This window comes from Egretta garzetta, unplaced genomic scaffold (genome assembly GCF_000687185.1).
Source record: "Egretta garzetta isolate BGI_Z169 unplaced genomic scaffold, ASM68718v1 scaffold168, whole genome shotgun sequence".
In the NCBI taxonomy this organism is placed as follows: domain Eukaryota; kingdom Metazoa; phylum Chordata; class Aves; order Pelecaniformes; family Ardeidae; genus Egretta; species Egretta garzetta.
The window spans coordinates 1,957,635-1,982,896 of NW_009260675.1; the positions used below are offsets into that span (position 1 = coordinate 1,957,635).

Genomic DNA, 25,262 nt, shown 5'->3' on the forward strand with positions numbered 1-25,262 from the left:
GGGATGTACTAATATTGCTGGTTAGGTAAAAATCCCTTGTTTAATTTATTGCTTCCTGTGCTTAATACATTTTTACATTCACAGGGGCAAAGGGCGAAGCAGGACGAACTGTACCGCTCCCTGGACCTCCTGGAGCAGATGGCCTTCCTGGGCCACCTGGTTTCCCTGGACCCCAAGGTATGGTAGCCTGTTAATCTTTGCCCAATGATCATAATGGCTCTGTTCCTCAGAAGCTAGCCTTGGTATTAACATTTGTCTTGTTTTCACTTGCAAAGGTGACAAAGGGAATCCTGGGCTTCCAGGTAGACCCGGCCTGCCGGGAGAAAAAGGTGCTGTTGGGCAGCCAGGTATAGGGTTCCCTGGACCTCCAGGACCCAAAGGTAAGATAAAGTTATCCATCTAACAGAGCTGACGTAACTGGAGTGTGGATGGAGGCCTGCACTTTCATCCAGCCATGACTGCATGAGATCTGGGAGGTGCAGCTGAAGAACTTCCCTTGTGAAAGTCCAGAAGCACAACAATAAGCATACTTTGAACACACACGTGCTTTGTGCAGTGATGTGCAGATACAGACAGTGTTGAAGCTACTGCCAGAATAGAAAGTGTAGTACATACAGTATAGTACAACATCTTACATTGCAGCAACTGAGGTTGCTGAGAGATGAGATGACCTTTCTGAGAGATGAAGCACTGTGTATGGTTGGTCAAAAAACCACACTGACATAACTATAATGTTTTCGGGCCAGAACCGGCAGCGCTGCTGTGTCCCAGGTGGTGGAGAGTGGGTTGATTAGAATACCAGCTCGCTCAGCTTAAGTTCAGTCTTCCCTGCATGGCCATTGTCAGGGCATGCACATAGTTTAGAGGGAGTCAAAGTGTTCACAGTCTAGTTCTGGATTTTTGGGAGATGTATTTCATGGTGCTGCTACTCATTTAGAACTAGATGACTGAGCTTTCAGCAGCCACCTCAATCCCCAAAATTCTTGTGTGTCTTCATTATTATTTCATTTATTATGATTCCACACACCAGTGGACTGGGAGGGTCAGAAAGACTTAATAAGAAAGGGAAAATCTTTACCTGTGACCACCTCTAGTTACTCTAAGATTGGCACGGGACAAACCTGAACAGAAGAGGCCCATTGCCAGCAAGAAAGGAATGACATATCAACTATGTTTCTTTCAAGAACTCTTCCTTGAATTCAGCTCTGCCCAATGACTTTCCTGGGGTTTAGCCTAAAAACTGGATTTCCTGTTCCCGGAGGCCTTTGCCTGGGAGAGGAGCTTCATTTCAATTTATTGAGTGTGCTGGTGTTGAGTTGAGTGCTATCTCTAAGTGATTTGCAGAATGGTGTATATATTCCTTCCTGCATTCCCAAGGCACAGTGCATGAGCCAGCTGTGACATAGAAACCTTCTGTGTACAACCCACAGCGGGATGTGTAGGACATGCCACACAACATATACTGAGCAAAAGGTGTTGATTCACAGATGGATTTTGTTGTGCATCCCTCAGTCTGATGCCCCACACATTAAGTTGCCTTTTCTGAAGAAGACTTTGGGAACCCAGTTTTGCAGACAGGATGTTTCTCAATGACATAAACCCACAAGGCTATTAATTTTAAGAGGAGGCACTCAGCATTTATTTCTTCTGAGTGGCTGTTTCTTATCAGAAGCCAAATGCTGCATGAAGCTCAGTGTTTGAAGCTCTGTTGAGACATTTGGCTGCTGGCATCCCTAGGAGTTCGACATAAAAGGCTACACAGACATTTTTAAACATGTCCCTGTGAGGATGTGAATAGTTTGGTTAGAGGCTTGAAGAAACAGCAGAGGACACTTACAGGCAGAGACAGTAATGATGTGAATTTTCTTTTGTTTTATAGGTTTCCAAGGTCAGCCTGGCTCACCTGGTCTGCCGGGGACTCCGGGAACCCCTGGCCTGGATGGTTTGCCAGGCGTACCAGGTTTACAAGGTCAAAAAGTAGGTGTCAGCTGCTGATACTGTTATCTGTGACTGCCCATGTTAACAGGAATGTGTGCAAAGATCATGCTCATTAAAAAAGAAAAAGTTGGCCAAACTGCCCTTTATCTTGTGTTTCCCACTGTGCACACAAAGGAACAGAGTAGATGGATGAATGCTTGGCACGAATGCTAAAGGGCTTACACTCTCCCCTGAAGTCATGTATAGCGCTCTGCCTCTGAATGATTTAAATACAGCCAGTGAATGAATTCTTGGTTTTGATGTGTTAATTCCCAATCTATTGTGTTTCCTTGGCTAGGGTGAACCTGGTGTAGGTCTCCCTGGCCCTAAGGGATTGCCAGGCCCCCCAGGCCCACCTGGCATCCCTGGAGAAAAGGGAAATCCAGGACTGCCTGGCTTACGTGGCGAGCAAGGCTTTCCCGGCATACCTGGACAGCAAGGATTCAGAGGTAATGGCATTGGAAAAATATAGTTCTGTATTTCTGTTTCTTTTTTTAAATCATTCCTCTGTAGATGCAGCAAATAGTCTATTCACCTCTGAGATATCCTACTGATATCTCAGGTATTGCCCTTTTTTCTTCCCCTTGTTTTCTCCTACCAACCACCAGTAGCAAATGCTAGCAGTAAAGAACAGCCCTTCCACCGAGCCCAGGCAGGAGGTAGTAGAGGTGGGAATGAGGTCTTGTTGGCCAAGTGCTTGCAAAGCACCTTGTCCAGCATGTTCAGCAAACAAGATTTCAAATAACATCAGAGGACACTCAGTCTATGTCTCTGTCTCCCCGCAGGCGACCCTGGCCTCCCAGGACTGCAGGGCATGCAGGGCCCTCCGGGCGCGCCAGGGCTGGGCCCCCAGGGATCGCCAGGACCCGCTGGGCAGCCGGGACCCCAGGGACCACCAGGTGAGAGGAAAATGCTCCCATGATGATGCTTAGGAGCAAACTTTTGGCATAGATGGATATTGGCATTGGTAAAAGCATCAGTTGTGAACTGCTTTGCAGTGTGAGGTCAGTGGGGGTGCATGGCGGGCATGTTGACGGGCCTCCTCTGTCTGGTCCAAAACACAGGGCAAGATCTCCTAAGAAAACGTCTGCCATTTTGTTTGGTCTCTTCAGGTCATCAGTCGGTAATATATACAGGATTAAAGCCTCACTTAGAAAATGAGGACTGTTTCTGCTGTCTGGCTTTGTGTCTTCATTCTTCATGCCATGTAATTTCTGAACCGCAGGTGGACATTATCAGATATTCTTGTTAATGGTTTCCCCGTGCTCCGTTAAGGACTAATCCTGTATCTTCTGCTTTTCCTAGGATTTCCTGGAATAAAAGGAGAAAGGGGATTCCCTGGTATCCCAGGTCTAGATATGCCAGGACCAAAGGGGGATAAAGGTAGCCAGGGCCAGCCTGGAGTACCAGGGTCTGTGGGGTTACCTGGCCTGCCGGGTCCACAGGGGGCCATTGGACTGAAAGGATCTGCAGGTAAACAACTTTTCCCTTGGAAACCAGCGTCCTTGACAACTATTTTATTAAGTTGTGGTAGCACACCCTTTCACTCAGTCAGGAATTGATCCATCAAAGAGCCCAAGCTTGGGAAAACGCACGGGCTGACGACAATGAAGCAGCTCTGTACACGTGTAACTGAACTGCAGCTCAAGTCCTTTGGTGGATCAAATTCAGAAACTTGCAGGAACTAGCCTTTAGCCTATAATAATGAAAGGGTATTATTCTGCACAGTTTCAGTGACAGAATGTGGTTTTAATAATGCCTTTGTTAATGACAGCATTGCTAACTGTAATAGGAAGTTTTAAGAATCTGTCAAAAACACATTACAAACTGTCTTTTAGTCTGGTTTTCATAACATTATATTTACTGTTGTTTTCTCTGTCAGGCTGTTTTAGATTAATCATCTTCTTTGTCCCATTTTTCCGTAAGTGGTGCAATTCCTAATGTGATAGGGAGTAAATAATTCTGTTTCTTGTACTTCTTTCCACTGCGTGCTTTATTTCTGTTACTCACTCTTTTCCTTTGGTTTCAGGAGCCAAAGGAGAAATGGGAGTTATGGGAACTCCTGGGTTGCCAGGAACTCCTGGACCAGTTGGAGATCGAGGGTTGCCCGGTGAAAAAGGTAAGAGAGAGATTTTCTCAAAATCAAAATTGTAAAATCCACCTTTTTTCCAGCAGAAGACAAGTCTGGAAGTAACCAAATATAAGGAATATGCTTCGCCTAGGGAATGTTTTATGTCAAGTAACTTCCCTGTAAGTTAGAAATAGTGTAAATTAGAAAGCCGTATCCTAGGAGCAGTCATGTATTTGGGCACCGAGCCAGGATTTTTGATCTGTTCTTCAATAACATAAGGGTTTGCTAGGTGCAAGGATGCTATAGATATCACTCCAAGAAGAATACTGTGTTTGAAATTATAAAAAGCCAGTAGGAAGTTCTTAATTAAATCCTTCAAATAATGCCCTGTATTACTGCCAAACTGCTATCCCTATTGTTTTGAGAGTCTATAATTAATGGCTGTGAAGTGGGAAAAATATGTCAACTTTTTTGACAGAGCTATTGTGAAGTCCTGGTATAAAGAAACTTCATATGAGATAAATGCGATGTTCCAGAGCATGGTATTCAGTGCTGAAAATTTGAATAAATAGCTAATTTAATTTGTTGTTGTCTGCTAAATATTTTTGCAAAGTTTTACATGCCACTATAATATTCTGTGTATTATAGGTAGCCAAGGTTTCAAAGGTGTAGTTGGACCACAGGGTGATCCTGGTGTCAAAGGAGATAAAGGTGAAGCCGGTCTCCCAGGAAAACCTGGAACAATGGACAACATGGACATGGTTAGTCTCAAAGGCCAAAAGGGAGATCAAGGAGAAAAAGGTAACTTTAGTCTCTAACTGTGGATAAGTGTAATTACCATTCATGTACTGTTAAGCAGCAATGCTTTGAGTTCAGTTGTATCTTAGTTTTAGGCAACAGTTTTTAAAATAAGATTAAAGAATTTCACACAGCAAATGCAGATATTTTTCCCATACCTTTCGACTCCATAGGAACAAAGGTTAATCACAGACAGAAAGGGGTTTTGTTGGATGGAAGAGGTTCAATTTGCCCTTATAAAATTCATTTGACCTCTTTTATCAGAGGACTCTCTCAAAAGAAAATAAATTTTAAAGGTAGAAACTACAGCTTGCCAGAAGAGAAAAGCTTTCTTTCATCTCAAACATGTAGTAGGAACACTGTTGTGGCCATGAAGACAAACTGATACTGTAAGAAAAAGTGGGCAGCCTTTTTTGGCACACACATTCCTTTGTGACCTGTAGAAATTTCAGGAAATACACATGTTTATGCCACTGATACCAAAAGATCAACTTATGTCACTTTAGAAATGTCTGGAAATATGCAGGAGAAAGGCAATCAGCTTTCTATTTAGAAACTTAATGGTGGTAGAGATAGTAGGGTTTTTTAGACAATGCATTCTTCTTGGATTTTAATTTTTACTGCTACATAAAAATTTGGTCATTTAAGATCATTGTTTCTCCTGTTTTTCTTTTCAAAGAAAAAGTAGTGTGTAATTTATATATTTTTATTATTTGGCCTTTTATTATTATGATTTACTTTGTATTGAAAAATCCCATAAGAGTTTTTAAATAAATGATAACTGTTTCAGTTAAAAGTGTAGGGCTTAGAAGGGAGCTACCAAGATCACGTAGTCTTCCATTTCTCTCAACAAAATCCTTCACTCTTGCATTGTATATCATGTTTTCTGAAATCATTATCATTCTTGTTACCCCTTCTGACTTCTCCCCAGTTTGGCTGCATCCTTGTTAGAGTGCGCGTTGCTGAAACAAGTGAAGTACTTCAACTCAGGCTCTGCAGAATGAAATTTCCCTTTCTTGAAACAGCAGCTAACTCAGTTTGTGATTAGCTATAATCCTTAGTCCTTTACTTCTGGACTGCTGCCTATGCAATCGTTTTTCATTTTGTATGCGTGCTTTTGACTTCTTCTTACCACATATGTGGTGTATTACACTTTTTGAATTTCACGATGTTGATTTTCATCCTTTACTCCAACTCTTCAAAATCCTTCTGCAGTCTCATCTGGTCTTCTTTTCAAGCCTTTCCAGTTCAGTGTCATCTGTACATTTCATCAGTGTATTCTGTCTTGGGCCCAGGACAGAGAACTTGAGACTCCTTTCCAGTTTGGCAGTGAATCAATAACCATATACTACATTATTTTGAGCTGTGGGAACAGGAGAGTTTCCCAGTCTCAGTACCTCTTATCTTCATGTCCTTGCTGGAATGAGATCTGGGCTGGTGTGTCCTGGTTGGGTCTCAGAGAAACCTTGGCATGTGGATAGGCAGTGCCTCCCAGCTTGGACAGCCAGGGACTGCCAGGGAGGGCAGGAGTAAGTGTGGAGTGCATCTGCCTCTAAGCTGAGATGCCGCTTCTGAGAGCACTTTTGTGTTTGATGAGGGTCCCAGCCTACAAAGATTTCACCTAGATTAATTTGTCTCATTTGTTTCTGATCTTGATATATATACAGTGGTCTGAAAAGCCTTAAAACTGATCCACATTGGTTGTTTTTCATTATTTTCTTATATACTATTGGTCTGTAGGTTGAGTGATTGATAATCAGTTTTATTTCCTTTCCAGAAATCCAAATTAGGCACACTGGTTACATGAATATAAAGAAGCCTTTGCTGAGAAATTCAAATGGTTAATTTCTTTGCTTTCTAACTTCCTCATCTCTCCAGCACTAATAGTGCATGCTTACAAACTTGTATGCTGTACCTTTTCCTGACCATACACAGTCTACAGATTGGACTGGCTCACACAGCCTGGAAGGGTAGGTTCCAAACGGATCCCAGCCTGCAAATTTCTGCTGCTATGCTGCCCATCTCATCCTCTTCAACCCAAAGATACTTAGTACCAGCAGAGAAAAATAACCTAGTTATACTCCATAACTTTGCTGATCTATTAGCCGCCTTCATCTCTCTAGTCATGAATATCACAGTAATGTTTTAAAAAGCTTCTAAAATACAAACCATGCAAAAAAGACACAATATTTTTATGGAAGATTTTCAGTGATGTTTAATGAAAAAATGTGGGTTTGGACATCTTGGGAAGTTTTTTAATAAAATCTGCTTACTTAAAAACATTCAGCAAGCTGTCTTCAGTAACCTGTTGTCCTGCACCTATATGCAGCACTAACAGAAAGGTCTATGACCAAACGCTTGGACCTTAAAGCTGGAGAAGAGGCACACCACAGAATAAGAGGTGGAGCCTTCTGGAATGATGAAGATGCTTTAACATTAGATAGAACTGAGGAAACAGCAAATTTTGGGCTGTGAACTGGTTGTTTGCATGTACCTTTTTAGACACCAAAACAGTCAAATCAATCATTTCTGTTAACACCTGATATTGTCTGGCACTTCTGAAGTAACTCATTAATCTAAATCAAACACATGTTCATTTGAAATTTGTTTTAAAGATATAACTTGCCTTGTAATTTGCCCAGACACCTGTAAAATTGTAATAGTTTGCAGCCTTTCCTCAGCACTGGTTTAGTGACCAGAAAGTTGTGTTTTACTCCAGTGTGATTCTACTGTACAATGTATGAAGCTTGAATTCAGCCATTTCCTTGTTCATCAGAGAGAAGCAGCAGTGATAAAAAATTAACTAGAAGGATTATTATATGGCATTACCGTAAATTTTGATAAAACTCATCTCACTGTGTTTGTTTTCTTGGTGTCCAGGGGACCATGGAGCAACAGGAGAAAAAGGGTTACGTGGGGAATATGGAGAACCAGGAATTCCAGGGAAGGACGGTGAACCTGGTACTCCAGGACATCCAGGTATGTCTGCAGCTAGCAACAGAGAGACTGTTCATCAGGTATTTTAAACCATGTTAACTAATGGCACTCTTAATTTCTCTGCTGTCGGTAGGACCAAAAGGTGATCAGGGCCCCCCAGGGTACCCAGGAGATCCAGGAACTCCAGGACAAAAAGGATCGGTTGGTGAAATGGGTTTGCCAGGTACTGATTGCTGGGAATTTCTTATTATTGTTTTCCTCAAGTTAATATAGAACATCGTGAGAGACCTGTATGGATTATCTGTTGGTGTAGATCAACTAAACGGTTGCGCTATTGGCAATGTCTGAACTTTAGGCTTTTGGGATACTGCTCTCTCAATCCTATTGTGATATACAAATAACAGGGTGGTCTCCTAAGTTTCAACATGCAAATCCTTTAGCTGGATATGTAGGACTTGTGTATTTGTTGCAGCCAGGTAGTTTTTCAAGTGATACCTGTTTTTCTGTCTGTCCCTGTCTTGCTAGCCTGTGAACTGCATTAAGCTTCTTGCATATTTTCCCCCTTCTAAAAAGTCTGGTGAGTTGCTGTGTACTGCATGTTAATTACAAACTGTAGAGGTCTGGGAAGAGTGTTGTTGTGGAGGGGATTGGTAAAGAATAGGATGGGGAAGAACCTGTATCTCAACATGGAAATTCTGTCTCCATTCAGATGGCCTTGTGCCTAGTATATTTAAGAAATCAAAGGTGAAGGACTAAAATGGTAGAGGGGGACAGAAAAATTTGCTACAGCAGAGTCCATTTGTCACTGTGGTCCTGTTAGAAATTATTCAAATCAACATAAACCTTTATTCAAATCATATTTTTAGCAAGAGCTCTGTTTACTCTGAACCCAAGATTACGAGCTTCTCTTATGAGGAGAGCTTATCTTCCCATAAAAAGTCCCATTTAGAGAGTGAATCTCAAAAGTTAACTTACTGGCTATTTTAGTGAGTTACATTGCTTTTCTAGCTCTGAATAGCTAAGGCAACACTGCAGAATCCTTGTTAACACTGCTAGGGTACCACTAGTTCTGATACACCCATTTTTCCTTTTCTCTTACCAGGAACACCTGGAGAAAAGGGTCTTCCAGGAGTACCAGGTTCACCAGGCATACCAGGGTTCCCTGGGCAAAAAGGTGAAAAAGGAGACAAAGGAGCACCAGGTTTTCCTGGAGTTGGCTTTCCAGGTTCTCCTGGTGAGAAGGTATTTACACCCCTAAGGATTTAATTGTCTCTACCAAGTACCTCATTTGAAAAGATGTCTTTGGCCTTTAAGCTTTTTTATTATATTTTCTATTATGCTCATTTAAATTCCTGATGAGAAACTTGAAAGGTGTGCATATGTCCAGGTTTAGATGCATTCTGTTTGATGGGTCCATTATTTCCAGGGCTCTTACTTATTCTGTCTCTTTAGAATAAGCTAATTTACGGTGCTAGAAATGTGGAGGAGAGGAAGAACTTCTAAAGATCCTAAGTAAATGAAGTGAAAAGGGCTCTTTACAAACAGAGCAAATAATGTTTCCATACTTGTACAAAGATACTGGGAAGCTGAAAGAACCTATAAAACGCTCAGATATTACTGAAAGAGAACTGTATTAATACCATCTGTAAAGTTAATTTAATCTCGAATAGTATTCTAATAGGATTCTCATTTGTTTCACATTCCTTTTCTTAGCTATACAATTACAGTAATCATGAATTTATAAGTCAAAATTGTAAAAATAAAACTTACTAATCTGGTAGCAAACTTGCTGAAGACTTAAAAATAAGATTTTTTTGAAGATGATTAAGTGTAATAAAAAAGTTAAGAGGGTGTGATTTGGAAAAGACTTTGTAAAAACCATCATAAAAATGCATAGAAAGCTACTCATTTTCATATGTAGGTATTAAGCAATTGCTAGAGAAGTCAATAATTCTGATAGTAGAATTTAATGCCAAATTTAATCCTAAATTACTTTGTTTTTAAATGGAAAAAGAATGAAATTCTTTATAAGTCTCGTGGATAAGGGGGATGACATCTACCACTGCAAACAGAAAAAGCTGTTTCAGCATTAATGTGTGGATTTTATAACGTGTGCTGCTTCTTCTAGGGAGAACCAGGAAGAACTGGTAGTCCAGGTTTATCTGGAGATAAGGGTGAAAAGGGTAGTGCAGGAATTCCTGGAATGCCGGGTGTCCCAGGTCCCAAAGGATCCCCTGGCATGGCAGGATTTCCAGGCAAGTGTTTTTGCTTTAATAAAACAGAAATTGCAGTGAAGTATTAATGTGAAACTTATAGCAAATATCCCACGTGTAAACCCATGTCTTCCTCCTTTCTTTAGGGAGCCCCGGCCGCCATGGAGAAAAGGGTGAAAAAGGACTTCCTGGCTTAAGTGGCATTCCAGGTTTAAAAGGAGAACCAGGTAGAAAAGAAATATAAAACATCAAATGCTACTTAAAGTATGGCTCACCTCCAGGCAGTGGCTAAAACAAATACTGTGGCATTCTACATTCATTTTGGCTCAGATATTTCCTGGTGCATTTGTTCGTTTCATAAGCATAAAAAGACAGTGCTGTTTCCCAGGTAAATGAGTCAGTGTAGTATGGGGCCAATACCTCTCTTGCACTGTTTGTGGGAGAGATTTTACCACCTTCCACAAGACTGGTTGTAGCTATAGCCATTAGTTCTGTTGTTCCTGAGTCCATTTAAAAACAATAAAGTTGATCCATGGGCTCAAACCTGAATCATCACATTAGCATCATTACACAGATGTTAAAGAGGAAATAGAGTAGGGAGGATAGTAAGTCCATTGCTGTTATGAGTATAACAACATTTTTTAACTTGGAGCCTTGTGTTCTTAGTTTAATGGCTGCAGGACACATCATCTCATTGGACAACGGGCTTTGCTATTCACAAGTCTTTGCTGGAGTTGCTGCACTCTAAACTCAGTGAGATTCATGGCAATTAGCTATGTCAAAATCTGGAATACTTGAGTCCTGTCTCACACTGATTTAATTCAGAAGTAACCTTAGAGAAAAGTCACACTGAAGCCATCATGCAGTATCTGCTTGGTCTCTGTGGGAACAAAAGAATAAGTTAAGCTTTTCTTTAGAGGAAAAAAAGGTGTAAAAAAAGTTTGATGATTCAGAGCTGAAATGAAAATGGCAATGATTTTTCAGGTGAGCCTGGCGTTCCGGGTCCTGCTGGTTCCATTGGACAGAAGGGTGAACCAGGTTATGATGGGATTCCAGGTGCAGCTGGTGCAAAGGGTGAACAAGGTACTGTGACTCTCATGTTAAGTTTATGGGGTACGAAAATGCACAGAGACAGGCTACACAAGAGTAGCTGGTAGAGGGGTGTGCTGGGTTTGAGGTACTTTGGATGGAATCTTAGAAAATAAAGTTAGTATGGTGTCTTGCAATCTACTGACTGTCATCCATCGTTGCAGAGCTAATCATTTAGATGAGCAACTGTATTTAATCAGTGTAATCTTGAAAGAATTTCTTTCACAAATGCTGGCAATACTTTAAAGAATTGGTGTGTTTTGGAATTAATTTCAGTCTGCAACTTAGCTGTGAAATAATGGAACAGGCTTGCCTTTTCTTACGATAGGGTTTTCAGTCATACAGGACCCATTGTGCTAGATACAATACCAGTACATAACAAGAACAGTGTCTGCCCTGAAAAACTTTTGCATAAACCATTTATTTAGAGCTTGTATTTGCTTAATAGAGTTTTGTTCATTACAGGTTAAATTTAAGTACTGTCCCATCTTCTGATTTTTTGTTGCCTCTATATTACAGGTATTCCAGGTAGAGGACTTCCAGGATTTCCCGGTGCAAAGGGAGATAAAGGTAAAATGCTTCCTTAAACAAGTGGCAAACCTCCCTCCCAACATACTATAAACATAATTCTGTAATTCAGACATACTTTCTACTTCATTCTTTTACATGCTATACCTTTTCAGAGCAGGCAGAAACTCTGAGAGGCTCAAATACTAATTTCTGTTACAGTGGCAGCATCTTGGACATGAGTTAGATATGCCCTAAAATAGGTAATTATTCATAGTGTGGAATTTTCTGCAAGCTGTGCTGTGATAAGGTAATATAAATAACTCCCGTATTTGTGTGCTGTGCTTTTGACTCCCAAGTATTTCTGTTTTACTACTAATTTTGCAAGAATCAAAGTCTCGTGAGGCTCTGTGCACCAGACAGCTAAAGATAGTAGTTTCGTGGCCAGGATACCACAAGAATTTTTCTACCCAAGTTTGTTGTGCAGCCCAGATGCAATTTTATTCATTGCTAAAGCTCAGTAGAGCATGTCTAAGCTATGCACAGGAGCATGGTGCAGAGATACAAAAGATATCAGAGACCTGATGAGATCTTACTCAAAATTTTTATTACCTGGACTCAGGACTTGTGTACAGGCACATAGCTATCAAAATTCCTCTTTGCAAAGTGTGTCACTTCACTGTGCCATGAGATTGGCTTGACTGGCTTGAGTCAGTGCTTGTTCAAGTTCTCTGTAATGCACCATGCACCATTTTATGAAATAAGTATGTCCTGGGCACTAGACTGCAATAGATACAGAAGTGGAGAAATATCAAACTGCTGCTGATAAAGGAAATTGTGTACAGTGAAAGACTGTCCATTTTAAACATCCAGAAAACAAGAGATTCAACTAGTCCATCTATGAAATTAACATGACATGGCAGATTTTGGAGAACTTACATAGCTTGAAATATCAACACCCTACCTCACTTATTCATTCTATAAATACAAGAAAATTGTGTGGACAATCAAAAGTCATAAAGCAGAATTTTAGAATATCTTTTATTTACCATCTCAGAGTAATTAACAGTCATTAATTTCTGAGAAAGCCCTAATGTTAAAGAACTTACTTTAATAAGCAAATTTGCTAATGATAGCTCAGTAAGGCATGTAGAATGCTAGATTCTGAGAGCGCTTTTCTCACCCATCTCTCTCATTTTGTCAGCACAGCTCATTTAAAAATATCTGGGTTTAGAGTAAATAGATATCCAACTGACATCCTTTGTGTTCCAAATGTATTGTAGTTCCAAAAAAACCAAATCCAGCATTTAAAGACCCTGTTCTGTTTAGCCAAAGAGCCAGGGATAGTGTCTTTATACATTTTGTTTCTCTGTTGTGCTTATACCAGCTAATCTATACTCTTTTTGATCAATCATGATCTGAAGTTTGACTGAATTGCAAATGTTAACTGTTTGTACAAGCCTGAAAGTAAGTACTAAGTGTCTAAATCTAGATCTTAGTTAAAAAAATACTCCTTTTTTCTCTAGGAGCAAGTCCTTTTGTGCTTAGTCAAGCAAAACATCCATTACTCAGCTATGACAATAATAATTGTAATGAAGGGGTTTGGGGGATTTATATTCCTTGTGGAAGGACTGATAGAAAGATGCTGAATGTTCATCTATTTTTAGAGTGAATAAAAATAGCCCAGTGATCAGTTTAGCTAAGAAAAGATATGTCAGTCAGACTACTCTTTTCCTCATACTTTATTGTCATAATGCGGAGAATAATACAGTTTTCCTAAAGTTTAGCACTTTCATACAAATACATAAAGGCAAGGTCAATATTTTCTTAAGGAATCAAGCTTACTATGAGTAAGGCAGAAGGTTTCAGTGATTGTGATCCTGTCTCTAATCATGTTTTGGGGGTTGTTTCAAATCTTAGGTGCGAAAGGTGATGTGGGTTTTCCAGGATCCCCAGGAAGTCCGGGGATCCCAGGCCTGAAAGGAGAACCAGGATATGATGGTCCACCAGGCCCTAAGGGTAGCCAAGGTCTTCCTGGACTACCAGGAAGTGCAATAGAGGGCCCTAAAGGAGACAGAGGACCCCAAGGCCAACCTGGCCTTCCAGGTAAAGCTTTATCTTTAGTATTAATGTATTGCTGTTAATCAAAGCTCACCTAATTAATTAATAATATAACCAGGACTGCATATCCTTGTTTATCCTCTTCGCACAGATCAGAGAAAAGCTCCCCTTTGTAGGCAGTTTGGCATTATGTCCTAGAACAGGCTGATTTTATGTCCTCAGGTGGCTGGTTTTGTCCAGAAGCCTTTCTGACATTCAGAAGTTTGCCTCCCATTTCCATGTTTCCCTCTGAACTTTATTTACTGTCTCAAGGCAGCTGTGGCTGTATGTTCATATGTCCTGGAGTGGTAATGTGTTTAAAAATGGCCCAGCATGGCCTTACCTTGTCAGTGGCCCTGTGCTAGCGGTTAAGGAGGAGAGTAGAGCTAAGCTGCAATATGTCTTTTGCATGTTCATGCCTGAGAACACACCATCTATTTGTTCTGCATGTATAGAAACCTCTCCACTCTTTTCCGTCAGCCACAGGCTGATAAATGATAGATGTCCAGTCAGATGGGGAGTCATATGGACCTCCCTGCAACAGATTCTCCTACTTACTTTCTTGAAATGCAGTTACGATAATTACTTTGGTTCTGCCCATCTGTAGATTGAGCCAGCTCATCCTCCATCAGGCACTGCTCTGAACATATTTTGCCATTAAATACTCTCTTCTTCTGGTTTGTAGGTTTACCAGGTCCAACAGGGCCACCAGGACCCCCAGGTCTGAAAGGGGCTAAAGGAGAGCAGGGGAGCAATGGCTGGCCTGGGACTCCTGGGGGTCCAGGAGTCAAAGGTGATCCAGGCTTCCAGGGACTGCCAGTAAGTTACTTTCAGTATTCTCCAGATTTGCTGAAAGTTGGTCCTTGTAATTAATGGATCTATTAATCATAGATGTTTCTTGTTCAAAATAATGGTACTTTATGCTCAAAGCGCCTTTGGACTCACCGATGATGATGTAAAGTCAGTTTGAAAACATTTCAATTCTCTCCTTTTAAAGGCTGCCTACCAATAAGCCCCAGTGAGCTAATGAACTTATTAGAAATTTATAGATAGTGAGTGGTAACATACAACACCCAGAATATAATTTACAGTGTATTAACAGTACAGGATAGCTGCAGGACATCCATAAATCCTGCAGATGCATTATTAGTTAATTTTAAAGGCTGCATATTTCACAATAAATTGCCTTCTGAAAATACCTGAACTGTTTGGTTTTGTTATGAAACCTTTCAAATAAAGTGCACTTTCAGTACTGTAAGTGATGAAATATAGCTGCTGATTTAGAAATACAAACAGGCAATGTTATTAATACATTGTTGTCATATATAATTCATTTTCCCTGATCTAAACCAGTCCCTTTTCTGTATATTAGGGAGAATGAAGTGGAATAGGACAGTCACCCAGAATAGTTGGTTTTCTATCGTCTTTCTCTCAGAGTGTCTGCTGTCTTTTTCCATGCTGAAAAATATGCTCTATATTTTAACTTCTAATTTCCTCTTTCCTACTAAGAAAATAATCATAATAAAATTTATGGAAGAAGGAATAAGTGTACAAAAGGAAGGAAGACTCAGGAATAAGGTCCTGATGTGAAAAGCAGGATACTGCTAGTGGACTTAAAATGCCCACGTTATTATCGATAATGCAAAGATCTATTGCATCCTTTTCTGCATCCAGGAGTCATTCAGGATTTGCTTCAGCGTTCTGACACTAGATCTTGGCTATGCCTTTTTGTCTTTGAGACTATACCATACCAGCTTTGAAGGTAGTAAGTTTCAAAAGAACATTCCAGTATATTTTCTCTATTTTAAGGATTTGCAGTACTCCTGCAGAGAGCTGAATATCTGTACTCCAAGGGAATTCTAAAGCTTTTCACAGGTTGATATTCCAGTCTAAGACTGTTTGTTTATCAAGAACCGGAAATGTCAAAGGATTTTGATTCCATGCCTTCAGTCAGAAGAAAATGTTTTACTGTCCTTGAGCCACAATGCATAGTACTGGGTTGTTAACTCAGTGTGAAACGCTCCAGTGAGAGTTATTTCAATATTGAACTTCCTCTGGTGATACACACTCAGATGGGTTTCTAATGTCTTCATCCTCCCCAATGTGACAGGCTCCTGCCCTGATTACAACTCACTTGCTCATACGGCTCTCCAGGTACATGGTAACCTATATCAGCAAGGAGGTCTTGTTACAACATGGGTGATACAGCCTGTCCAAAAATCCTACCCAAAAAAAGTGAATGCAGAGATCACACTGTAAAATACAAATCCCATGGGGTTTTGTGTGCGTTTTAACGCTGAAATGAAGAAAGAAACATTTTCATCATTTTCACAAACTGAAATAGTTTTGTTTGGAACAGATCCAAAACAAAATGTTGTTTGCCAAGCTATATCTGATGGGAAAAAAAAAAGTTTAAGACACGGCATACTGTTGTGATGGAAGGCTTCCAATAAAATCCTCTTATAAATAATTGCATTTTATAATTACAACCTAAAAAAAAAGTTATTCAAAAAACCTCTTTTGATGAGATTGTCTGACTGTCTTCTGAATAAATGTTAGCCCTCCTGTTTTGTGCTACAGAAGTTCTCATTATGATACAAAGAGAGGGACGTTTCTTTAAACAATCCTGTGTACTGTGACTATGTGACTGAAGGAAACCAGGGAACTTTACTTCGTTAATACCTCCCTTACCACTCCGAGGGTAGCATTTATTTTATTTAACTTTGGAAGTCTCACTGTTGACATTCATTTTTGAGCTACTCATCTCTTCTCCCTTCATAGTGGAAAGAATTAGATATTTGTAGGGAGCCATTGTTCTCACCTTAATATAAACCTCTAACTTACATCAAATGATAAAATCACTCCTCTGTGTGTCTATTCTATTGCTCTCCAAATATGGTGAGGTGAATCCTACCATTGGTATTATTTTTCACTGAGTACTCAATTCACAACTCCAGCCTCTGATTGATAAGTTACTTACTAGCAAAGGGATTTTGATTCTTTCCTCCACTGGCGCTCCACAATTTATTATATAGGGGACTATCGCTGCCATATTGCTTCAACCGGGGAGAAACTCTAAACTATACTTACAAGCTTTTTGCAGATGATCTGCAACAGACATAAGAAGAAAAAGGAAATTGGCAGTCATTTAAATGACTGTTTACAGTGTCTTTTGAAATATGGGCTTGGTTTTCCTTGAAGTGAGACTACAATGAACTTGTTACCATTAATTTCAGGGGAGCAATTTATAATAGTGAAGGCAGAAGGAGGAGTCCACATTGTGTTTGAAGTGTTCAAGTCCTTGAATATTTTAGCCCTGTTGAAAAGTAAAAATCTTCAGAGGATTATAAATTGTTGAGCGCATTTAATTTCATTCCACATGTGAATGTAGAAGTTTTCAAGTCTGCTGTGGTCTAGAATTGCCCCATTTAATTATCTAACTAGCAACTGCCTGCTAGGGCTGGACGGGAAGTAGTATTTGCTGAGATTTGTGCTTACTGATGATTTTCATAACAATATGGTCTGTGGTTGAGAACCTTTTTATTACCTATACTGTTAGTGAGACCTTATTCTGATCTAGTATCTTTGTAAGGCAAAAAATAATTTAGTAAGAACAAGGTGTCATGCTCATTCCTGTAAGAGAAGCTTCTCATCATGGTGGAGAATAGCCATTCCTCAAACTTAATGGCTTTTCTCTCATATTAATTTTTTTTCATAGGTTTCCAAAAATACACAGCCTTTTTGTTTCAAATGTCATAATAGTCATATCATAATAGTGTAGGATAACTATACTTCACATTTTCTTTTATACAGGGTAGTCCTGGTTTACCAGGAGATATTGGTCAAAAGGGTGATCTGGGACCTCCAGGAGTTCCAGGCATCCCAGGTGAGAAGAAAATTTACCATATTTCTAAAAAGTATGCAAAGATGTCTCCTTCATATCCTCAAAGATACTCAAAGAATGTTGACTCTATGTTGCAAATTATTTAAACAGGACATTGAAAGATGCATCAAAAAGGATATAAGGTTTTTTGCCTTTTGCCTGTTTTCTTACTTTGACAATTTTAAGTGTGCACTTGTTTTAAAAGGTGGGTATAAAATCAATTGTTTAGACATTAGCAGTGAAGAGTCTTCAAGATTTTCTTGAGAACTGGAGAGGCAAATGTTGTAGTTGTATTTGAGGAAGCACGGGCTCAGTATGTCTCTGTTGACTGTATTGCTGCTACTGTCACCATCATATACATGAAAGCACCACGTGTATAAAAAATGCAGTTATTAATAGAAAAAAATTCTTATATTTAAAGAAAGATATTATTAATTAAAGTAAGAGAAATTTGTTTTCAGTCATCAGTTCTTTGGTGACTTAGTGCTATTGTTTGTATCTTGGTCTTGCAAACAGTTAAAAAGTACTTGTGTGAATGATGTCATGGCCCTTACATGATCATCGGTTTGTACATGATTATTCTGCACATATATTACTGAATTTTCATGTAAATATTTCCTTTGACAGTTTGTACATGATTATTCTGCACATATCCTTCCAAATAAATTACTGAATTTTCATGTAAATATTTCCTTTGACTTCAGGTCCAAAAGGTTCTCCTGGCTTCCCAGGCCTTAAGGGTGAGCGAGGTGACCAAGGTCTTCCTGGATCTAAAGGTATAATATAAAGACTTGCTTTTTTCCCCAGATGCTGTTGTTAAAATGGTTATTTGTGACTAATCAATGGATATCTCCCTCCCCTTTATTCAGTGTAAAAAGGTAGAATATGAAACCAGGTATCATAGTGTTAGCGTCTGAATGGTCAGATTAGATTTAAGTATTGGGTAAAGAGTGAATGTATTTATCTCCTGCTCTGAAAAATCAATACTGAGGTTTTGTCATTATTAGAATGCTTAAATGATATCCTAGAACAATAGAATCATAGAATGGTTTGGGTTGGAAGGGACCTTTGGAGATCATCTAGTCTAACCCCCCTGCCATGGGCAGGGACATCTTTCAATGAGATCAGGTTGCTCAAAGCCCTGGCCAACCTGGCTTTGAATGTTTCCAGGGATAGGGCATCCACAACTTCTCTGGGCAACTTGTTCCAGTGTCTCACCACCCTCATTGTAAAAAAAAAAAAAATTCTTCCTTAAGTCCAATCTAAGTCTTCCCTCTTTCTGTCTAAAATTGTTCCCCCTTGTCCTGTCACTCCAGACCCTGGTAAAAAGTCTCTCTCCGTCTTTCCTATAGGCCCACTTTAAAGTATCAAAAGGCTGCAATAAGGTCTCCCAGGAACAATCTCTTCTCCAGGCTGAACAACTCCAACTCTCTCAACCTTTCTTCATAGGAGAGGTGTTCCAGCCTTCTAATAATTTTTATGGTCCTCCTCTGAACCCACTCTAACAGGTCCATGTCTTTCTTGTACGGGGGACTCCAGAGTTGCATACAGTACTCCAGATGGGGTCTCATGAAAGCAGGGTAGAGGGGGAGAATCACCTCCCTCTACCTGCTGGCCATGTTTCTTCTCATGTAGCTCAGAATATGATCAGCTTTCTGGGCTGCAAGCACACATTGCTGGCTCATATCCAACTTTTCATCTACTTGTCCTTTTCTGGAGGGCTGCTCTCAGTCCATTCATCCCCCAGTCTGTACTGATATTGGGGATTGCTCCAACCCTGGTGCAGGACCTTGCACTTGGCCTTGTTGAACTTTATGAGGGTCACATTGGCCCACTTCTCAAGCATGTCAAGGTCCCTCTGGATGGCATCCCTTCCCTCTAGCGTATTGACTACACCACTCAGCTGGTGTCATCTGCAAACTTGCTGAGGGAACTCCATGCAACCTAAGGTCTGGACAGCTGTTTCAGTCCTTGAGATGTCTGTTTGGGTAGAGATGTCAGCACAGATAGACTGTAGTGCTTCTGTTTGGGTTTCAGCCACAGCTTTGCAGTTATGGTGGTGGCCACCACTTTCAGCAGGTCACAGTCTCCTTACAGATCTTAGAAAAAAGAGCCCACTGAAAAAATGGTAATTCTTTTGAAAGATGTCATGCTTCTAATTCTAATTGCCTGGAGACCTCAAGCTTCTGGGTAGGCTTGCACAGCCATCGTTTAGTTGGCGTGACTGTCGGGGCTGCAGCCTAAGCCTGCTGGTGAGCAGAGCAGCCAGCAGCATGATAACTGGCAGAGTGTGCAGCTCTTCTGAGCAAACTGCTGCGCAAACTGCCAGTGCCACTCCCAACTGATGCCAGTCCCTGTTTGCGCACCCTGGTCGCAGTGTTTCTCGTCAGAGCTACATCTGTGGGCCTGCTCTGTCCTGCCTGGTGGGGAGAGGTAGCAATATGGTTTTCAGCAGCAGCATGTGCAGCTACTTGGGTGTTACCAGAGGCTTGCAGTGGCAGAGGGCCAGCCCAGGTTGTTTCCCCCATTGTGCCTTGAACCCTGTTGTTTTCTACCCTCAGTCAACTTTGGGTTTCGCTTCTTAACAGGTATGACCCTACTCAATGCACATATAAAGTCTTGGACACGTTGCTATCTTGTAGCTGTAGGCTCCGTCTATTCTCTGACTACATAAATGGCAATACAAAGTAACATTGTTTTCTCACTTTTTTATTGTGCAATATGAAATACTTGCTGATTTCCTCTGTTAATGTTGGCAGGTTTACAAGGCCCACCAGGCCCACCAGGTGCTTTTCAGCTTGTTAAAGGGGACCCTGGATTACCCGGCCCTGTAGGACCAGTTGGTCTCAAAGGATTCCCGGGACTTCCAGGTCCCAAAGGACAGCAAGGTAAGAGTTTTTAAGTAATTTAAGTAATGTAAAAACAGACCTATGGTAGGCTGGACACTAGAAGATTTTTGGTGTAATATTATCCAGCTTTTTATAAGCCACTTAAATTGTGTCAGCGATGAGGAAGAGTCCATCTTTTTGAAGCTCATCCAAAGAAGTCCCAGAAACTGATGCCTTCCTAGTGATTTTTTATAGGCTTTCACTCTGCAGTCATCACATCAGTATCTGAGATCAGCAGTAAGCAAAATGACTGGCAACACACTGCTCATCCGTTCCCCAGAATGTATTTTTACCTTCTGTCTTTAGTGTTGAATCCAAACTTAATTACTATGCGTCTCTGGGAGAAGACAAGCATGAGCAAAAACACCCTGATCTTGGAGTGGAAAGTGCTTCCCAGACTTTGTCTCTTAGTCCAAACATTGCAATTTTTATACAGAAAAGGTGAACTTCAAAAATTAAACACATTAGGGAAGAAGAGAATGGAGCAAAGGGTAAGACAAATGAAATGCTGGCACAAGGACACATGTCCTTCAGAACAACAGGACATGGAGAGTGGGAGCTCAGAGGTGTTCTTAAATTATTAAGGTTCTAAGGGAAAGCTTTGTTCGTTATTGTTTTATTAGAAGATGAGGGAGATTTACGGTGGAATATAATGAATATCTTTTTTCTATTTAATGTAATAGATATGGAAGTTTGCTCATGAAGGTGGGGTTGCAACTCTGCAACTGCTGTCCATTAGGAAATAGATATGAAATAATTTCAGTGATTGAACACAGCATGGGTTTGCTTGTATGGGATCTGTCGCTGTTCTACAGTAGTCAGTTCAATACATGAACACAATATTGCTTTTTGAGTGATCAGGAAGAGGACAGCTATGACTATCTAAAGCTTCTGATGTGTCACAGAAATGTTGGTATAGTGCTGATAGTGTTAACTTCTTTTCCCAAAGTTGGAGTTACTGAGTTTATGTAGGACTGAAAGCATCCCTAGAAATTGATAAAGGAAAGACATAATGTATATTTGAGAACCTGTCTGCGAAGAAGCTAAGAGAATACTGATTTTCCTGCTGTTCATGACCCTACTTTTTTATGGTCTATTTTTGATTGAGTCATATGATAAGCCAAGAGGGAAGAGATTGCTGCCCTTCCTTTTCATATTCCAGGCAAATACTAGTGATTTTAGAAGCATACCCTGTGCTTATTTCTCTGTTCTTCTCTACTATAATCACTTTGCCTGCAGTAACCCACATATGTGCTCTAGATACTGAAATACACACAACGAATCTGCATGAATCTAGTTTATGCTGAGGTGTGCCTGTGCCATACTGTATTAAAAGCCAACAAGTTAGAACTAACATGAAGTAATATCCAGTAATAACTATTCCTTGTTTTTCAACAGGAGTGACAGGACCTTCAGGTGTACCTGGACCACCTGGTAGTCCAGGATTTGATGGTAAACCTGGGCAAAAAGGAGAAGTTGGTCCTTATGGTCCCCCAGGTAAGCCATGAGTTCCTCAAAGACTTGATTCCTTCATAGAAAAATAGCATAGGAGATTAGGTATGAATGTATCTAATTTCACCTCTTTAGTTACATAGGCAGAGTACTGCTGTCTGTAGAGATAAAAGGAGACTATCTGTATTGTAGGGCCCAGAGGATTCCCTGGTCCACCTGGTCCTGAAGGTTTGCCTGGGGCGATGGGCCCACCAGGTGCACCGTCTGTTGCTCATGGCTTCCTTGTTACCAGACACAGTCAAACCACGGAAGAACCGTCATGTCCTTTTGGAACAAGACTGATTTACCATGGCTACTCCTTGCTTTATGTACAAGGCAATGAAAGAGCACATGGCCAAGATCTGGGTAAGCAGAGACCAAATTAGAATTAAATTAGAATTCATTACAAACCAAATGTTTCTTTCATTTGCAGAACTGTATTGAACAAACCTGTGTAATCTTGGCTAGCTGATACTTTATTATGCCTTCTAGGTTGGTACAAATAATGGTTTGGTGTATAGTGGAAACAGTGTCAATTTATTTAAGAAAGTCTTAATCAAAGCCTTTGTCATGGTCATTCATAGTGTCTTTACAGTCAAATTAGTGAGACATGGGCTGGCTAAGTAGATGATAAGGTGAGTGGAAAATTGGTGGGTCCATCAGGCTCAGAGGGGTGTGATCAGATGTACAAAGCCTGAGTGGTGGTGATTGTGATGTCCCTCAGGAATTAGCACTGGGCCAATACTGTTTAATGAATTTATTAATGATTTAGGTGATGGGATAGAGTTCACTCTCAGCAAGTTTGTGGGTAATGCCAGATTAGGAGGAATGGTTGATATCCTAGTGGACACAGCTACCATTCAGAGGGACCTGGCCAAGCTGGAGAAAAGGCCTGAGAAGAACTTCAAGAAGTTCAGTAAAGGCAAATGCAAAGGGGTACACCTAGAACAAAATAACCTCATGCAACAGAACAGACTGGGTGCTGACTGCTCTGTCTAGTAGCAGCAGTACAGACTGCTAGAAAGCTGCTTTGCAGAAAAGGATCTGGGAGTCCCGGTGAGCAACACTGAACATGAGTTAGCAGTGTGCCCTTCAACAGCTACCTCATTCCCCACTGCCCAACCTACTGGGGTCTGTAGGCAAAAGTGCAACCAGCAGATGGAGGGAAGTGATTCTCCCCCTCTGTTTGGCAGTTATGAGACCACATCAGGTATGTTGTGCCCAGACTTGGGCCTCCCAGAACAAGGAATATGTTAATATACCACAGTGTAGCTACTAAGATGATAGTGGGGTCTGGACAGTCGGATGGAACTGGGTTTGCTCAGCCTTAGCAGAAATTTAGGGGGAGGCCTTCATTGCTGTCTACAGCTGTCTACAGCAAGGGTAGAGAAGGTGGAGCCAAACTCTTCTCAGAGGGTCTCAGTGACAGAAGAAGCAATGGACACAAGTATGAGATATATTCCAGTGAAACATAAAGAAAAGCTTTTTTAACATGTTGATGCTCAAACACTGGAACGGGATGCCAGAGGGATTGTTGAATCTCTGTCTGGAGATACTCAGAACTCAACTGGCTATGGACCCAAGCAACCTGATCTAACTGGCAGGGGGTTAGGATAGATGACCTCTAGAGGTCTATTCCAACCTAAGTTTTTCCGTAATTCTACAGGCAAGACTGGGCTACTCCTTGCCTTGCCCTGTTCCTTCCTTCTGGAGCTAAGAGAAGTCACTTCCTCTGAGAGGGCTGAGCCCCCCAGAGAAAGTGTCGTCTGCTTTTTAGCTGCTCCTGGAAATATTTGTTTGGCAGTTGGCAATGGTTTAACAAAAATGGGTTAACAAATAACCTTTCACTTAACATTTCAGGCACAGCAGGAAGCTGTCTTCGTAAATTTAGTACCATGCCTTTCTTATTCTGCAATATCAACAACGTATGTAACTTTGCATCAAGGAATGACTATTCCTACTGGCTGTCCACTCCTGAACCCATGCCAATGAGCATGGCTCCTATCACTGGTGATAATATCAGACCATTCATCAGCAGGTATGGTTTCAGTTCTGCTGCGTTTGTAATATGAAGAAGCCTGTGAAAAGTGCGTATGGTACTTAATTTTTTTGGAAAAGGCTTTTAATCTGTATGTTTTTATCTCCTGCATTAAATTTAAAGTTTGAGTTCCTTTGATGAGATGTTTCAGAGTGTGCATGTTTTTAGTTTAGACTTTGATCAAAAATAAATCCATTTTGGGGGAAACCCGAACAAACAGAGTAGTCTATTTTGAATCTAATGGAAATGACAAGATTTACTTTGAAATGATGTTTTGCAAAAGCTATGAAGTACTTTGAAGGAGAAAAAGGTTTGAATTTACTCACAATTCTTGTCTAAAACAATTCTCTTTTTTTGACTAGCCATAGCTAGAGGCTTTTTAGGGCTCAGTTTCCTTTTTTTTGAAAATGGTACCATTATTTATCATACAGTAGACTGCCAGGCTTCTTCCACTGCTTTGGACGTACTGCTTGAATACAGTCATTATTGTCTGAATTAAAGAAAACAGTTGCAAAATCAGTCATCTATTTTTTTAATAATTCCAGATTCTCAGCTAGCATAAAGTGTGGCACTTATATCAGACATAACTGTTCTGCATCAATCCAACACGTTGAACTTTCGGTCCATTTCAAATTTTAAGGCCACTAGCATAAACTATCCTGGCATAATATGCCCAGTGCTGAAGGTAGAGGTGTGAGCAAGAGTGTGGTGAACTGTACCGCTGTCGTTAGATAAGAATCTGACAAGAGAATCTCCAACTTATAACTTAAATGATAATCATTAGATATAGGCGTTACTATGATTCCTATCATTGCTTCTAATCTGTATCAGCTCTTGCTGATCCCTCTTCTTATATAAAGTGAATGGGAGTGGAGATTGCTGTTATTGTTTCCTTGGGTCTGTATCCAAAAGAAAGGACAATTCAAGTCATCAGTGGATTGTAGTCTTGACATCTTGTATGTTCAAAAAACTATTTGACTCTACTGGAAAAAAAATTATATTTATTTTGCATAATAGAATCCATCTTGTGTCTGCAGTTTTACTCCATTCTCTATTTTTGGTTTAGTGCCATGGAAAATGGTATGCCTTGAAAGTAAGTGAGCAGACTGAGGGCAAGATTCTCAGGGAGACTATCATTTTTGTTGGTCTTCCTTACTTTTATGATAGTTCACTGAATGTGAATGGAAGGGGCCTGACTTTCAGAAAAACTCGAATGACCAACCTCTGAAATTCATGTTTCCTTTTATGCCAACCCTTATCAAGCACTCAA

General features: G+C 40.4%; 1 protein-coding gene across 1 annotated transcript in view; it reads left to right on the forward strand.

Moving 5' to 3' along the window:
- The window catches only part of COL4A1 (collagen type IV alpha 1 chain), a 114,685-nt gene that overhangs the window by 84,777 nt on the left and 4,646 nt on the right, over positions 1 to 25,262 (forward strand). The window contains exons 29-51 of the mRNA XM_035901153.1: positions 85 to 177; positions 276 to 380; positions 1,880 to 1,977; positions 2,276 to 2,426; positions 2,763 to 2,876; positions 3,283 to 3,450; positions 4,007 to 4,096; positions 4,697 to 4,849; positions 7,727 to 7,825; positions 7,917 to 8,006; positions 8,886 to 9,025; positions 9,912 to 10,042; positions 10,147 to 10,223; positions 10,981 to 11,079; positions 11,605 to 11,655; positions 13,513 to 13,698; positions 14,378 to 14,511; positions 17,506 to 17,578; positions 18,280 to 18,351; positions 20,335 to 20,463; positions 21,862 to 21,960; positions 22,108 to 22,320; positions 23,815 to 23,992. Of these exons, the coding sequence (XP_035757046.1) occupies positions 85 to 177; positions 276 to 380; positions 1,880 to 1,977; positions 2,276 to 2,426; positions 2,763 to 2,876; positions 3,283 to 3,450; positions 4,007 to 4,096; positions 4,697 to 4,849; positions 7,727 to 7,825; positions 7,917 to 8,006; positions 8,886 to 9,025; positions 9,912 to 10,042; positions 10,147 to 10,223; positions 10,981 to 11,079; positions 11,605 to 11,655; positions 13,513 to 13,698; positions 14,378 to 14,511; positions 17,506 to 17,578; positions 18,280 to 18,351; positions 20,335 to 20,463; positions 21,862 to 21,960; positions 22,108 to 22,320; positions 23,815 to 23,992 (2,743 nt within the window). The remainder of the gene's footprint in view (positions 1 to 84; positions 178 to 275; positions 381 to 1,879; positions 1,978 to 2,275; positions 2,427 to 2,762; positions 2,877 to 3,282; positions 3,451 to 4,006; positions 4,097 to 4,696; positions 4,850 to 7,726; positions 7,826 to 7,916; positions 8,007 to 8,885; positions 9,026 to 9,911; positions 10,043 to 10,146; positions 10,224 to 10,980; positions 11,080 to 11,604; positions 11,656 to 13,512; positions 13,699 to 14,377; positions 14,512 to 17,505; positions 17,579 to 18,279; positions 18,352 to 20,334; positions 20,464 to 21,861; positions 21,961 to 22,107; positions 22,321 to 23,814; positions 23,993 to 25,262) is intronic.